The 17142-nt window shown below is 32.3% G+C and overlaps 1 protein-coding gene across 2 annotated transcripts; it reads left to right on the top strand.

Annotated features, from left to right (window-relative positions):
* The first annotated feature begins 1369 nt into the window (after window positions 1-1369).
* LOC132719811 (uncharacterized) lies at window positions 1370-14376 on the top strand. Of its 2 annotated transcripts, none has more exons than XM_060703732.1 (11): window positions 1370-1519; window positions 2322-2396; window positions 4408-4461; window positions 6070-6151; window positions 7166-7335; window positions 7855-7960; window positions 8194-8364; window positions 8666-8701; window positions 9273-9387; window positions 11689-11775; window positions 12339-14376. In XM_060703732.1, the coding sequence occupies exons 1-11, from the start codon at window positions 1431-1433 to the stop codon at window positions 12461-12463; spliced, it is 1110 nt and encodes a 369-aa protein (XP_060559715.1). In that variant the 5' UTR covers window positions 1370-1430; the 3' UTR covers window positions 12464-14376. The 2 variants fall into 2 exon arrangements, with proteins under 2 accessions (XP_060559715.1, XP_060559716.1); XM_060703733.1 differs by lacking the exon at window positions 1370-1519 and adding an exon at window positions 1889-1926.
* Window positions 14377-17142: the final 2766 nt, after the last annotated feature.

The following is a 17142-nucleotide window of genomic DNA, read 5'->3' as shown; positions in this document are numbered from 1 at the left end:
TTAACTATGATATAAAATACTGCAAAAAAATGCATCAATATCAAAACCGGCCTAAGATTTAACTACACAAACCCACCTTTACATATACGACGTCGTAAATAACGTTTGAGAAACGAGATTGGTAACAAGTTTAAGATGCGAGAATTTTTCGAGACAACCACCCCATAATTGTACGTTATAAAGTTTTGTGGATACGACACACTATACAGTTCATATTTTAGCTACTCAAATTACGTTTCTAGCATAATTTGAAGTACTAGTATATAATTGATTTAAAGGAAACAAATGGATAAAGCAATATAAACTGCGTCGTATCCACAAAACTTTATAAATAATTATGGCCCGCTTCAAATTGCAAGTTCGCTATATAACATGTTTTACAAAATAGTTGTGCAAGCAACATAATTATATACCGAAGGAAACGGAAAATAGTGGAGCATGTTAATACATATATCTGATTTTTGTCATTTCCAACAAAAAGAGTAATAAACAAAAACATACATGTACCTTTTTCATTCGTTTTTTTTTATCATTTTGTAGACCAGAAACGACGCAGTTCTGATTCCCAGCCCTGAAAGCGGAGATTTTGTACGATAGTTTGACCATTAATGGAAAGGTAAACGTGCCGAACGCCTGTGATTGAAATAAGTCTATAAAATAAACCTCGATCCGTTGTTAGTTACGTATGTATGTATATTTTTAAAAATGTTATTCATAAAAATGTCATAGTTTTTTTTTTATTTCATAAAAGTACAACATAAATGTTTGACTGTTAAGTGTTGTTTTGTATTGTTCAACCTCGTCACTTACCGTTATTATTCCAGATTAAAATCAGATTATTAAGAGTATTCTAGTTTTTGTCTGTTTTATACGTGATTAGTCAAATTTCGTGTGATAATGGTTACATATATTTCTTATAAATCTCAGTTGTTAAGTCTTACAAGTTTTTCTAAATGTATATGATTTTTATGTACAAGTTATGTTTAAATAGTTATAATTTTTGATAATGAATGTCTGTTTCATGTATTGTTTTGTGTCTTGGTTTTTAATTGTTAAAGTTTGTTTTTCTAAAGTTGTTGGTAATAAATGCATGTTTGTATAATATGTTTTGTTTAATAAAGTTTATGTTCAGTTTTGTTTGTTTTGATTACTGTTTTCCTACTGTTTTAGCCTCATTATAAATATTACAAAATCATAATTAGATTAATTAATCAATTAATTCTTTCGTTCATTTGTTCATTCATTCATTGAAATGCATAAACATTCTGGTATAACACACGTAAAGGTTAAGACTTATTCTGAACTGAAAATGGGAGAGATTTAGTGAAGAGCTGAAACGCCGGGGACCGAAATGTTTTACACACTAAATATCTAATACGATCCCGGATCCCGGAATTTTCCGGTACATTAGAGTTCTTTCCCTTGACAAAATGGCAGATAAGAACGAAAATAGCAGCTTAGAACACACAAACGGCGATACGCAGCCTGCGACTAAAAAGATCAAAACAGATTATATAAGGTTTAGCTAAGTGTTAATTATATTTTAATGGAAATTACTTTTCTTTTGAATTAATTTATTTTTTACTGTTTTCCCCTTATTTTTCGAAGGCAAATAAATGTGAATCCGCGGGTTATTTTAGTTATTTTTCATTGGTCAAAATGAATTTGGAGTAGTCCATTCATCAGATGGGTTAATAAAGTTTAATAAGATTTTCTGCCTTATCCTGACCATTTTCTGTAACAGTTCTGTATGTCTTTTATATATTCTGAAGTGAATGTTCTACAAATCAGAAAAATTTTAAGTATTAAAACATTACAATCCCATCTAAAATGTTACCATTGCGAAAAAAATGGGAAAGTCCACGTAGTTATATAGGTTGTGTGTATCGTTAACTCTTTCTCATTCACATAAAGGATCATGGCAAAGTGAGTTGTATTTAAAACTTCCATTTGATGTACTTAGCACTGCATCATCATTGAAGCAAAATGAAATAGGTTCCAATAAAATAATTGTTTATATTATAAGGCATGCAGATTGTTATATCATTTTTGTTGTGTTGTACATGTGACAAGTTCAGAAATTGTGCTACCTAGTGATGTGTACATGAAGTAGTAATATTTATCTCTCTGTTGATAATATACCAGAAATGGGAGTATGATATATGACATTTCTGATCAAGGTCAGTGAGTAAATTAGAAATAAATAAAAGTAATAAATTAAGCATTCTTTCATTTTATATTGTCTATAAAACTTTGTTGAAACATATTTTTTTAATGATAAGTTTTATACATAAATTTAATACAACAATTGATAATTTCAGAGAGGGTGTATTGCTTGGATATGGAAATCCATTGTTGGATATTCAAGTTGTGGGCACAGCAGAGTTTTTAAAAAAGTAAGTTAACACTTTTTATGTATAAGCTTTTTTTCATTTCAGTTGTGACATGAGACATAAGTAATTTTTTTAGTGTGCTGCAAAGATACCTATTATTTATCTTTCAAATATTTCACAAAGTGATTGGTCATAACTAGTAGATGATCCTTATTGATTTTGGGGTCACTAGATCAAATTTCAAGGTCACAGGGGCCTTAAATATCATAATGGTTTCCGCTGATTATCTTAAAAAAGAATTCATCACAAACTCTTTATATTTCACATAGTGATTGGTCATAACTTGTAGATGACCCCTATTGATTTTGGGGTCACTAGGCCAAAGGTCAAGGTCACAGGGACCTTAAATGTCAGAATGGTTTCAGCTCATTATCTTGGTTACAATTCATCACAAAGTCGTCATATTTCACATATTGATTGGTCATAACTAGTAGATGATCCCTATTGATTTTGGAGTCACTCGGTCCAAGGTCATGTTTACAGGGGCCTAGAATGGTTGTATGATTTCCGCTTATTATCTTGGTTACTATTTATCACAAAGTCTTCAGATTTCACATATTGATTGGTCATAATTAGTAGATGACCCCTATTGATTTTGGGGTCACCAGGTCACAGGTCAAGGTCACAGGGTCCATGAATGGAAGAATGATTTTAGCTGATTATTTTGAAAAGTTTTCATCACAAAGTCTTCCTATTTCACATAATAATTGGTCATAACCAGCAGATGACCCATATTGCAATTGGTGTCACTAGTTCAAATGTCAAGGTCACAAGGGCCTTAAATGTCAGAATGGTTTCCACTTATTAACTTAAAACTTTTTATCACAAAGTCTTCATATTTCACATATTAATTGGTCATAACTAGTAAGTGACCCCTATCGATTTTGGGGTCACTGGGTCAAAGGTCAAGGTCACAGGGGCCTTAAATGTAAGAATGGTTTCGCTCATTATCTTCAAAACTATTTATTACAAAGTCTTGACTTCATTATTATTCTTTTTTCCATAATTGAACACTTCCATGTACCCATTTATGGCAAGTTTCTATAACAAAATTACCAAAAATGTGAGTCAAGGGCTAGAAAGTGGGGCATATGTGTCGTTGGACATTTCTTGTTAATGCAGTGTCTATTCTAGGAATTCAAAAATAGGGGTGATTTTCCCCCCTCTATTTCAAAAAGGGGGGGGGTTCAAAATCAAGGGGTGCCAATATAAATTGCCTGTTTTAATCAATTTACATGTTTTATTGCTTGACCTCATTTAACATGTTATTCATTTACATGCCAGCATTAAATGACAGTTTTTGAAAAAAAAAATATCTGCTTCTTGGTATTGAATTCCAGGAGAACCCTTGAAGCATCAAGGGTCGATTTTTTTCCCAAGAATTTTGGAAAGTTGAGGGCTTGGATTTTTAGAAGGACCAGGTTCATTAGCAGTCTCATTTTCATTTGATTTGAGTCTTGAAACAATTGTACAATCTGACTGTTTATCGTCAGTTGATGATGCTTTTTCATTGCATGTTTTACCTAAAAAATCTGTTATTCTGTCTTTAGACATATCGCTAATTTTTCTGCATTAAGTTATACGAGGAGAGGCGTTCAACCGATGTAATAATTAAAACAAAAATATTTATTTAAAGGGAACAGGAGTTGTCCCCCCTAAAGTTTAAACGAAAAATATTTATTATTTTTAGCTGACAGTTACCTCCCTTCGGTTTCCAGTGTTCATGTAAACAAAACAAACAAATAAATGCAGGATGGAAGTTTTACGATTTCTTATTAAGTTTTTTCTATATAGAAGCGCCATTTTCACGCACACATAATTTTGAATTGTGCGCGATATGTGAAATACAAGCGTGAATCGCACGTCCTAGAATAGACACTGTTAATGTTTTCTTGTCTGTTAATGTACTGTTTCAGTACATGAATGATTTTTTTTTTGCGTAGACTATGAAACCCAACTCTTGATATATATTTTCATATATGATTATTGAGAATATAATTTCATTTTTCTTCAGGTACGATCTAGAAGCCAACAATGCTATACTAGCAGAAGATAAGCACAAACCCATGTAAGAATTAACATTTTAATATTGATTTTTCATCACTAAAGATAAATTATTTAATGTTTGTGCATTAATATGGAATAGACAAACTAGGTTTCAATGTTGTTTCAAAACTTGATTTGACATGCTGCCAACAGCCTAACTAATGTCAGATTTATTATCCCCCGCCGAAAAATTTCGGCGGAGGATATAGAAATAGTCTCCGTCCGTCCGACCTTCCGTCCGTCCGTCGTTCCGTCCGACATTTTTGTTCGGAGCATATCTCTAAAAGTATTTGAGTTATCAACTTGAAACTTCATAGGTGGATAGACCTCATTGAGGAGGAGTGCAGTGCACAAGAATGATAACTCTACCTTGCATGATTTTTGAGTTATTGCCCTTTGTTATTTTTCAAAATTGATTTTTGTCCAGAGCATAACTCCAAAAGCCTATGAGATATTAACATGAAACTTCATAGGTGCATAGATCTCACTCAGGAGGTGTGCAGTGCACAAGAATGATAACTCTACCTTTCATAATTTTTGAGTTATTGCCCTTTGTTATTTTTCATACCTAATTTTTCACCTGAGTGGAGCATAACTCAAAAAGTGTTTGAGATATCAACATGAAATGTCATAGGTGGATAGATCTTATTGAGGAGGAATGTTGTGCGCAAGAATGATAACTCTTCCCTTTACAATTTTTGAGTTATTGCCCTTTGTTTTTTTTTTCATGCTATTTTGTCCAGAGCTTATCTGAAAAGTATTTGAGGTATCAACTTGAAACTTCAAAGGTGGATGGATCTCATTGAGGAGGAGTGCAGTGCTTAAGAATGATAACTCTACCCTGCATTATTTTTGAGTTATTGCCCTTTGTTATTTTTCAAAATTATTTTTTGTCCAGAGCATAACTCAAAAAGCCTTTGAGATATCAAAATGAAACTTCATAGGTGCATAGATCTCACTCAGGAGGTGTGCACTACACAAGAATGATAACTCTACCTTTTATAATTGTTGTGTTATTGCCCTTTGTTCTTTTTTATACTTAATTTTTCAATTCAATTTTTTTATCAAAAGGTATTTGAGGTATCAACTTGAAACTTCATAGGTGGATAGATTTTACTGAGGAGGGATGCAGCACACAAGAATGATAACCTACCCTGCATTATTTTTCAGTAATTGCCCTTTGTTATTTTGAGCCATCAGTATTCACATAGGTTTCAAATCTGTATTCACTATAGCCATCAGTTTTCATTACCAAAAGACCTCTTAAAATGGAATTATTCCGCTCTACTACATATACATTCTTCCAATGAGCAAACACATTCGGCGGGGGATGGCCATGTTGACATGGCTCTTGTTGAAAGTGTATTGCAAGTTTGCTGATGGTGTTACAATATTATGGAAAGAAATCAATTATGAATATAGGCTTACTCAGTATTCTCATCAGCTTACAAAGTGTATCATTGTAACATGATATTATGGTATAGAATGTTCACCTACTTTGCAGTAATCAAAACATTTATGTATATAGGTATTTAAGTAAAGATTCCACTATGCACACAATATGTAATTTAGCATACCAATATGTAATTATCACTTTGAAGTGTCAAGTGACATTATTTTAATGTTTCAGGTATGATGACATGACAAAAAGTTTTACAGATGTACAATATGTGCCAGGTGGAGCAACTTTGAATTCTATAAAAGTTGCACAGGTAAATACATCATGATTGATAACTAGCTGCAGCATAGGTAGATGAGATAGTAATGATAACCATGACATCATACAATATGTTGTGGATACCTTTTAGTGTAAATGTAATATGTCAGATACATGTAATCAGATTACCATATCACATTACCAATCAGTCAAGAATACAAAGGATTTATTATACCCCCACAAACGAAGTTAAGGGGGGTATATAGTTAGTAGTTAACTTGTCGGTCCATCAACTTCATGGTTACCGGATGATAATTATAGTATGGAATGACTTATTGTAATCAAACTTATATACTTAGCAACCTTATATGGAAACCCCAGTTAGGATTGCTTTTAGATCTCCTAGGACTCGAGGTCACTGTCACTTAAAATAGAAAAATAGTTTCTGGACAATAACAAGAGTTAGGAATGAGAAAATATAATCAAACTTGGTATAAAGCATGTTTATAAAAAGGCCCAGTTAGGATTGCTTTTGGACCCCACATAACTCTTAACATGGATTTTGACTGAATTATAGCCCTTTGGGAATAACAAAAAAAAATGGTTTAGGTTTAGCTTGCAACATTAATTAATCTTTCAAAGAAACACTGATTGCATTAACTTAAAACTTGAGTTATGCTTTATTACTTACAATTCAAGGTCACTTTGTAATAGCCATAACTCTTGCATGGACTTTGAACCTTTACAAACTTTACAAAATTCTTTTGTCAATATCCAAGACTTTTAACTATATCATGTATTGTTTGTATTTTTGTAACTGAAATTTTCCTCTTTGCTAATTTTTATATTATCCAGGCTCTTGCTTTACTTATAAGCACTGAAAAAAGTTGAGAGTACTGTCCTACTGCCAGCTTTTGTTGTTATAAAGAAATTATGGACAAAAGTCTATTTAAAGGTGATTTGAGTAGTATATATGTTAATTTTATCAATATACTTAATATATGTCTTCATTTTCTGACAAGTAACTGATTATATGATAAAGTCAATTGATTTTTTCTTTATATTGCAGTGGTTAATAGAAAAACCAAATGCCACAACGTTCTTTGGTTGTGTAAATAAAGATACATATGGAAAGATTTTGGTAGATAAAGCATGTGAAATGGGTGTGAAGATGCAACTTCAAAACACAGAGAAGGAACCAACGGGCACTTGTGCTGTGATTGTAACAGGCGAAAACAGGTACATCTACATACTATAGTAAGATAGAAGTCAGTCATGTTTGGAAAACTGCAAGTCAGAGCCAATTTCATAAAAGTTGTTAAAAACAATATATTATATTTAGAGTTGTAATAATTTACCATCTGCCCATTACTAACTTTTTTTCTACAATTTTATTTAACAGCACATTTTCTTGAAACATGTAATATATTTTGACCAAACTTGTTGTTTGGATCCCCTATTCAAATACAAAGCATTGATTCCACAAATAAGTTTGCATTCAGGCATATAGGGCTTTAAGAAGCCACCAAACTGTCACGGGTTCATGAACTCTTAAAGAAAATTCGATAGAGATATTCGCCTGCCATTGTATCGCTAGATTCGCAAACTTATAAAATTTTATTCTTAGAGTAATTATGCTTGCATAGGATTGATAGTCATCATTAAGACTGAATTATCAAATAAAAATATGTAAAAAAAAACTGAAGAAGTATAAGCTTTAAATAAGATTGTATATACTGTTGCTTGTTTTTCTTCCAGATCTCTATGTGCAAATTTGGCTGCTGCCAACTGTTTTACTGAAGATCATTTAGATAATGCAGAAAATTGGAAGCTTGTAGAAACAGCTGACTTCTATTATTGTGCTGTAAGTGTTTCCATGCAAATGAAATATGACCTCTTCAGTTGTGTACATAAGAATTGTATAAAATTTAAGTAAGCATCTTTGATTGTTCAAAATATGTACTTAGCTACATACTTTTGTTATGATATGATTTAGATTAAGTTTTGCTCTCTAACATTGTAAAGTAACCCTGTAGTACTTGCACATATTGTTATTAAGTAGAGATTTCAATTTGTGTTTCTATGTTGGATTTACAGGGATTTCCATTGACAGTTAGCCCACCCACCATACTACGACTTGCCAAACACTCTCATGAGAATGGTAAAACATTCTGTATGAACTTGTCTGCACCATTCCTTTGTCAATTCTTCAAAGATAAAATGCTCCAAGTGTTGCCTTATGCAGATATTATATTTGGGAATGAAACTGTAAGTGCTACATTAGATTCTTATATATGATGATATGTTTTATGCTGGTAATATTTTAAACTGGTGAACATCATCATTTCCTTTCATACAGTTCAGTTTATCCCTTGTTACAAAATACAATACTTCAACTTGGGATTTGTCATTTATACAGAGTTACCTACATGGATTTTACATGCATTAAGATAAACAATTACAGGTGTTAAAGACAATTTTGGAAGTGGCCTCCTTATGTGTATAAAGATATAAAGTTCCCTAGTTGTAGATAAGAATAATGGTATACTGATTTGTGTATTTCTTTTAGGAAGCAGCAACATTTTCTAAAGAAAATGAATTAGGGGTAAGTAACAATTAACTGTTTTCTTTAATAATTTATATAGAAATTGGTGAGTGGATCAGCGATATCACTTGTCCCACTCTGCCTTGATTTTGAATAGTGCTACCAACTTTGTATTCAATCAAATGGGACAGCTAGCTTATAGAAAGGTTCTGCATCTGTTTATGCTTTAATTCTGAACAGTAAAGCTGGAAAGTCGTGATAAGGCCTGAACAGGGTCAGTGTGATTTTAAAACCCAATAAAAAAGTTAAGGAGAACTGGCACAGCTATTGATTAGGTGTCTATGTCAAATACATAAATGCTTCCTTTAAGAGGTTTCTGCCACAATGGAAGCTAATTGAGAAGTATTATGAAAATATTTAAATTATTTAATAACAGTTATTATATGTTTATAGCTTAAAAAAGGTTAATCTTAGTACAATAGAAAGTAATTAATAATATATTGAACAAAATGGGAAGAATATGCCCAGCATAAAGGCATTTAAAATTTTCTACACTATTGACTTAAGAAATATTATGTTAAATAATTATATTTAAGTTATATACCTGTACAATATTTCATATTCTTTGCAGACTGAAAAAATTCCTGAGATTGCATTGAAGATGGCAGCCATGGGAAAGGAGAATAAAGATAAGCCAAGAATGGTGGTGATAACTCAGGGAGATTTACCTGTAGTTGTTGCATATGGTAACCATTACAAATGAGCCGCATCACGACAAAACCAACATAGTGCGTTTGCGACCAGCATGGATCCAGATCAGCCTGCGCATCCGCGCAGACTGATCAGGATCCATGCTGTTTGCTATCAGTTTCTCTACTTGTAATAGGGTTTGTAAGCGAACAGTATGGATCCAGATCAGACTGCGCGGAAGCGCAGGCTGGTCTGGATCCATGCTGGTAGCAAACTCATTACATTGGTTTTGTTGTGACGCGGCTCAAATGTTAATTTATATTTTATTTTCCTCTTAAAATCATTACAGTAATTTCTATGTTATTCTTTCCTGAATTTTTGGAAGTTGATCTGTCAACAACCTTAATATAAGAATTTTTAATAAAGTTTGATAATTTTACTACATTCATTTTGAATGTTTACTTCAAACTTAAAAACAAGACCATAACTCTTTTGTCAGTAATTTGAGACCATTATAGGTCACTATCCAAGGGACTTAACCATAGAATTTGACCATATTATGGCCCTTTGTGAATTTAGAAAAAAAATTCTGGTTTAAGTTTTGGCTTTTGCATATAACATAAATTTTAATAAATACTGCTGAAATTTTTCACTTGAAACTTAAACATATCTATAAGATCAACATTAGAGGTTACTATCCAAGGCCTATAACTCTAGCATGGATTTTCATTTAATTATTACATGTATTTTCAAAACTACTCGAGGTATTTTAAGATGATACATTGTAATTACATGTGAATCAGAATACCTGCCAGAGTCATAGGCCTTGGATAGTCAAGAAGGCATGTATTAAGATTCAAGTGAAGTGAAATACTTGTGGTATTCACTTGAATCTTAATGCATGTCTTCTTGTCCAAAACTGGAGGTCATATCCAAGGCCAATATTTCTGGCATAACTTTGACTGAATTGAATAAATTCTGGTCCTTTGTGAACTTAGAAAACTCTTGGTTAGTGTTTTACATCAGAACACTTGAATTACTGAAATTTAACACGTCTCCAGGATAATAATTGGAGTTCACTAGTTACAGTTACAGTCAAATAACACTTGCATGGAATTTGACTGAATAATGGCCCTTTGTAAACTTAGAAAATTTTTGGTTTAAGTTTTGCATTCATCATTAATTATCAAAACTACTGTTATTATCCACTTGAAACTTAATGCATGTCTTTGGGTCATAAGTTGTAGAGGCGCTGTGATAAGCAATATACCTGTATATTGCGGTGACACATCAGACAATACGTACAACAGTACATATTACTCATACCACAATATTTCCTTTCATATTATTCTACATCAGCAAAATAAACATTTATATACTTTGACTTTTATCAAGCCTTCTAAATGAGTAAAAATGTTTATAAATTGCATCTGGATGTCGTTAAATCTTATCTCTACATTTATTTTTGATGCTGGGCCCAAATCTTTGAAGTCGCAACATTAAAAGAAAATCAATAAAGACACATTGTTTGTGATAACATTCTAATATTATACATGCATAAAGATGGTTAGTTTGATTGGATTGAAATGGCTACAGTAAAAACTAGAATTTGGTTTCATTAAAACCTGTAAAATTGAAGTTTGCAAATTTAAAAAAGTAAGCTGAAAATTAAAAGCCCTAACTTCAGATGGCATACATTGTTCAGAGATTTTTGCAAATTATTATTAATGTGTCATTCAGTCTGTCTTTGGACATGAAATTAATGTCACTTCGTCTGATCACAAAGTCAACTTTTATGTTTTCTTTGTTTGATATTTTGACAAAATAAGTCTACTAGATAAAGAGTTCACATTACTAGTTCATCATTTGGATATAAAAAAAACCTTTTCATAGCTTATTGAGGTTTAATAATTTCGAAAATAAAAAAGAATTTGTAGTTTTATGTTGTTTTGTATTTTATTTTGTATAAAAGTGTAGCATTTGTAGTTCGTAAAAACTAAAGGCTTACTTTAAATTGTTGAATATTAGTCATTAAGAGTAAAATTACATCTCTTCTTTACCCAAAAGAAATATGAAAGTAAGGAAATATGTAATTTCTATATATTAAAATGACATGTGTTGTATACAATACAGATATCAAAAAAAGTGTAAATAATAAACAGCTAGAAATTTGCATCTATATTAAAGGAAGCATAGTTGCATACACAAAGATATGTATGTATGACTACAATTTTTCTATCAAACTTAAACTATTACTTGTAAAAGCATTTAAATAGTGCTAACTTTTAGAAATGACCCATTAGAGGTATTGCATAGTTTAAACATTGAACTTTATGTTTTCTTGTTGTTTTTTCCAGAGGGAAAAGTAGAAGAGTTCCCAATTATCCCAATTAAAAGCAAGGATATTGTAGATACAAATGGTGCTGGGGATGCATTTGTTGGAGGTAATATGTGAATGAAGTTACATAAATTGATAAATATTAGTATGGACAAAATTAGAACATGACAAGCAAAAATAATAAACAGGGCTTGTACTGGTGATCCTCAGATTACCAGTCTGTTCCTAGTGAAGGTTACTTCTAGCCATTAAAATATTTCTATTCAGTTTATGTTGTATTCTCAGGTTCTAGACAGTTATATTTCAGAGCATAAAAGAAAGATTATATTTTATTTTCAACAGTATATAATTATGCATGCAGTAAACCAACCTCTACCTTATTCTGTGATATAAACAAAGCTTCTTTAAATAAAACATAGAAATTTTACAACATTTGATTTGGTTTAGAATAAAAACAGTCATAAGAGTGTATTGTAAATTAAGCATAATTGTCATTCATATATAGGTGTTGCCATTGTCATGTAGGTCCTACATAAATTTATGTGTTTTATTAACTTAATAAAATACATAAATTTTATTACCTGAACAAAATAATAGCCATGAATCATTGAATATTTTCATTCATGTATTTCTGAAACAATATAATAAAAGCATGTGTTTATTCTGCAGGTTTTCTGTCCCAGTTAGTACAGAAAAAGCCGTTAGCAACATGTGTAAAGTGTGGTAACTATGCAGCTAACCTTGTGATACAACGATCAGGCTGTACCGTGCCAGAAAAGCCAGACTTTAGCTAGAACTCTTCACAATATGTATTATATACATGAACTGTTACATGATCATGTCATAGGGGTACAATAGGGCATTCACTCATAGGGTATATAACAGCACTCAGCTGCAGCCAATGCTGACTTGCTTACACTTTACAACTTAATTATTGTGCTATTTTCTGCTTTCCAACATGTTAACAGACTTTTATTTATATATTCAATTATATTATACAAATTTTGCACCATGGTAAAGAAATTTTGTAATAATTTTGGATGATATTTAATTAGCAAGAAAACAAAGTAAATAGATAAACACGATAGTGCTAAACAGTTACTATCTATTTGTAGCAAAAGTAAACTTTTGTAGATAAGGATTAAAATATTCAAGTCTCAAGAACCCCACGACTACAGGTTTGAAATATTCAAGCCACTACACGTGTGTATAGCACAAAATTGAAAGTTAAATAGTTGTATAACTAGTCCAAGAAGATATAAGACATGAATCGACCCAAGAGGATGTTAGCACAATCTGATTAAAATCATCTCCTAATTAATGCTATGCATTAGGATCTGACGGGCATAGGAGGTCACTTTATCATGACCTTTCAAACAGCCATTCATCAGCAAGCTTCACAATTTTGAGAAATTTTAATATTTACGGTTCCGAGAACAAACATGTGTTCATGTAGCCATTGGGTAAACTGGCAAAACAGTCTTGCCAATTAAAGATTGAGTCTATTATTTTCAGTTTATTTGTTTCAAATTACTTAATACAATTTTTTTTCTAACAAAAATCAACAATTTGTTTCACTTCCACGGACAGCAATATTTTGATTCTTTGTCAAATGCCTATTTGTAAGGGACAGTTTGATGGCATGGCTAAAATCAGATCTTCGTGCAAGAACTAACTTTAGTGGATCTGAACTTTATTCAGATTGATGTAAGAGAACACAGTGTATTTTGCTAAGCTTAATTTTATTCAAGAAAAATGTATGTCAGAGCTTCATGTATAATATTTTAAGATTTTTTCTCTTGTTTGATCTTCGATACACCTATTTTTGTTGTGATAAAAGACATTGCTCAATAATAGAAAAAATATTTCTGTTTATGATAGAGCCTATAATTTTATTTAGTTTCATTTAAAAGCTGTTCAAGCTTTATAAAACTGCATGGATACTTTGAACAAAATTTTTGATACTACATGTACAACGTTTACATTATTATTTATGAAAGTAATGTATTATGTTTAGCTTAAAGAATAAGAACAATAGCATTTATGCAATATTGTTTCAGTTCAGTATATTTACTGCTGCATGACTGTATTGTTTTAGATGATATTTAAATGGTTAAAGTGGTGTGTAGTCTATGTTGAATGTAGAGTTTGATGCAATTAAGTTCACAGATTTGTGTTCACAAAAAAACGTTTCTTTTCTGTACATTAGAGTTTAGAGTATGTAAATGGTACTGAATATCTACAGTTACTTAGTAAATTACTTCTCAGTTAACAGATATTTGAAGAAGAAAAAAGTGACCCACTATAAGATCAATTTAAAACAATATATATAATGACTAGTCTTATGCTTCTATCATTTACCAAAAACTTAACTGAGTTATTTTTCTTGCTCACCAATGTAAATTAAGAATTCCATAAATTAATTATTCTCAGGAATTGTTCATCAGTTTTCCATTCGTACAAATTATGTGTTTACTTATGAATTGGTCAAAACAAGATGCAAGAAATACCATAGTATGTACATGTCCATTGTTTAATTGGTAATACTTGGTTTAAGTAATAATATTATTAATATTCCTTCAACATCATGATTAAGTTTTGTTATGTTTTAATTTAATGTTAATATAACTATTGTTACACATTTTACTATGCAATGTGGTTACATGTATATGATGCAATTGGGATAAAATTTGGCATTGACAAATCACCTTTAAGTTTTAAATTGTTATTTTATAATTACTCACGACATTTACAATAGATTTGCTGTTGTCTGTATGTCCATCCATCCAAATATGCATACATAATGATATTCCAGCGGTAACCATATGCTTTGTAAACATAAGAAGGTGAAAGAAAGGCACCAACCCTATTATGTTGTTGAAATGTGTTTTAATTTTCATATCAAAATTTAACTAAATCATTTATACCAACTCTTTCTATGTCTACTTGTTATAGTGTTTAGCAAGGTATCACAATTAATGTGTCGGTGTTGCTGTTAAATCCAAACAAATATCAAACCTATAATCTCAGAGTTATGACCCATGACTTTGTCTATTCACTGCTGTCAAAGAATATGACAAAAAGGTTTTCAGAACTTCTTTGGTATAAATGTGCACTTCTATATTGCATGAGTAACATTGAGTTATGTCCCTTGATTTTGTGAAAAATGAGGACGTCCAATTATGTGTAGAGGTTCAGTCCAGTATTATAGCTAACAATGCAAGCACAGAATTGTTCAAGAGAAAGATCCTTATACATAGCTATATAATCCTAGGAAGAAGTCCTGTAATAAACAGGAAACAAAACGTTCCTGGTAGGAAAGAGATCCTGTAATATAGATAGGAAGTCTATAGAAATGTACTTATTTCCAGTGTGGATATATATAGATGGTACATGTATTTGGAAAAGGTCCTGAAACATAGAAGTTGGTAGCACAGCAAGGTGATCTAGAGTGTTTCTGATGTCTGAGAATGTGAGACTTTCCATTATATAGTAAGGAAACGCTCTTGGTACATTAAAAGAAGTGTCGCAGAGATATAACCTGACATGAGAATGCGTCGCTTAGAAAGAGGACCTGCTACATAGAATGCCACATAGTCAAAGGTCCTGATTACAGAGAGAATGTTACATGGCGGTCCTACCCGACAGTGAGAAGGTCACGGGAGAACCTGCCATAGTGAGAATGTCTTACATAAAATGGTTTGAGATTGTCTCAGTTAGACAGTTCCAAACTCGTTTTGAACCGGTCATTAAATATATTACACCTGAGAAGTGGGAAAATGTGTCTGATTAATCCTGTCAGATGTTGTCTCAATGTTTTCTAGAATATTGAAAATTCCTTATCACGTAATATACCTGTCTGAGTTAACGTGATGAGAATGTCTCATAGAAAAAACAGCCCACGTTGTCCACAGTGCTCATGTTTCTGTTTTAGTCACAAACCAAATCATGCGCATACCGGCGGACATACTCATTATGATAACTAATACCAAATACATGATAAATTATTGAATAATGACCGCTGGCTAACATTTTCCTTTTATCATTAACAATCATTTATACAATGTATTACATAGGAGCGTGGTTGCTTTCTTTAATTCCAACAAAAAATTTTGTTATGAATATAGTTTTGATCATATCTAATCACATATAAATAAAAATTGACAAACTGTCATAAAAAAATTGGAAAAATAGTTAAAGATACATATAAAATGTAGTCTAAACCCAATAAATAAGAGTTTAAACTTTTTGCTTATACACTCAGCCAAAAAAAAAAAAAACTTTACATTATTTATGCGTACTCATCATGGTGATAATCAAGTCTACCTCATTTTTTTGACCTGTTGATACACTACACAAACCTGATAATCTCGTGCAGTTATATCACGCTGGGGGACTTAAACGCAAAATTCTTACACAGAAACTTTTGCTCTTATCAATTACTTCGAAAAACATTATTGTTAAATCTTAAGACTTTCCGCAGCAATGCCACGGCTCTCTGAAAATCAACGTAATCAGACTATTGGGATGCTGTAAGCGGGTGCCCTTAGACCATATACTGGTCAGACACTGAGACCCCGCCATAGGGTCGCCAGGTTGGCCTGGGCACATCGTCACTTACGCTGGACACGAAACCATTGGGGTCGGGTTATTTTCAGCAACGAATCTCGCTTTAGAGTAAGACCATCGGGGTGCGAATTTATCGTCGCAGAACATTCCACACAATGTAGCATCCGGGAAAGGGATAGGTTTGGTGGAGGAAGTGTGATGATACGGGGAGGGATTATGGAGGACCGAAAGACAGAGCTTGTGGTTGTGTGCAGCAACCTTACAGTACAGGGTTATCAGGTTATGTGCATATTCTGGCAAACACTCTTTTGCCATTTATGCAGGCTCATGGTCCTGGTTTAACTTTCCAGACCAAACCCTGCCCGGTTAACAGCCAATTTTCTAGCTCGCAACCACGTTAACGTCTTGCCCTTGCCCGCTGTCTTCCATTGAACATATCGATCTGGGATGAACTTTGGCGAAGAGCGAGGACAAATCACCAGATATAGACAACGTTAACGACCTCGCACTGGCACAGCAGGTGGAATGGCGGACCCTACCTAACGTAACTACATAAAGACAAAATGGTAAATGATAGCTGGTGTTATGTAACGCTTCGTATGTGGTTTTCTGGGCGAGGATTTAACTGGACTCAATATATTATAACTCTCCAGCGTAAAAGAAATGTATTATTCTCACCAAATATCAAGTATACTGAACCAAAAAAGAAACTTTCGCAAAGTATGTGCCAGTTGTTCAAGGGTACCACTTAGATGTACACAATTATATACATGTAGTAGCTCGTAAAACTCGTTTTTTTTGCAAAATCGGTCAGCTAATCCCCGTATAAAAGCCCAATATGTTTATTCAACGTAAAAATCGAGTTTCAAAAGGATTGAAAAACTGAACTAATTAACATACATGT

The sequence above is a fragment of the Ruditapes philippinarum genome, unplaced genomic scaffold, assembly GCF_026571515.1.
Source record: "Ruditapes philippinarum isolate M1 unplaced genomic scaffold, ASM2657151v2 ctg135_1_1_1_1, whole genome shotgun sequence".
In the NCBI taxonomy this organism is placed as follows: Eukaryota; Metazoa; Mollusca; class Bivalvia; order Venerida; family Veneridae; genus Ruditapes; species Ruditapes philippinarum.
Note: the sequence above shows the minus strand (reverse complement) of the source record. Positions and strands in the feature narration are given on the sequence as shown.

Bases quoted from the DNA above. Each gene is read 5' to 3' on its own strand.
- LOC132719811 (XM_060703732.1), top strand. From the start codon at position 1,431: ATGGCAGATAAGAACGAAAATAGCAGCTTAGAACACACAAACGGCGAT. The intron at 4,462-6,069 runs GTAAGAATTAAC...TTAATGTTTCAG, and splicing joins GAAGATAAGCACAAACCCAT to GTATGATGACATGACAAAAA. The intron at 6,152-7,165 runs GTAAATACATCA...TTTATATTGCAG, and splicing joins ATTCTATAAAAGTTGCACAG to TGGTTAATAGAAAAACCAAA.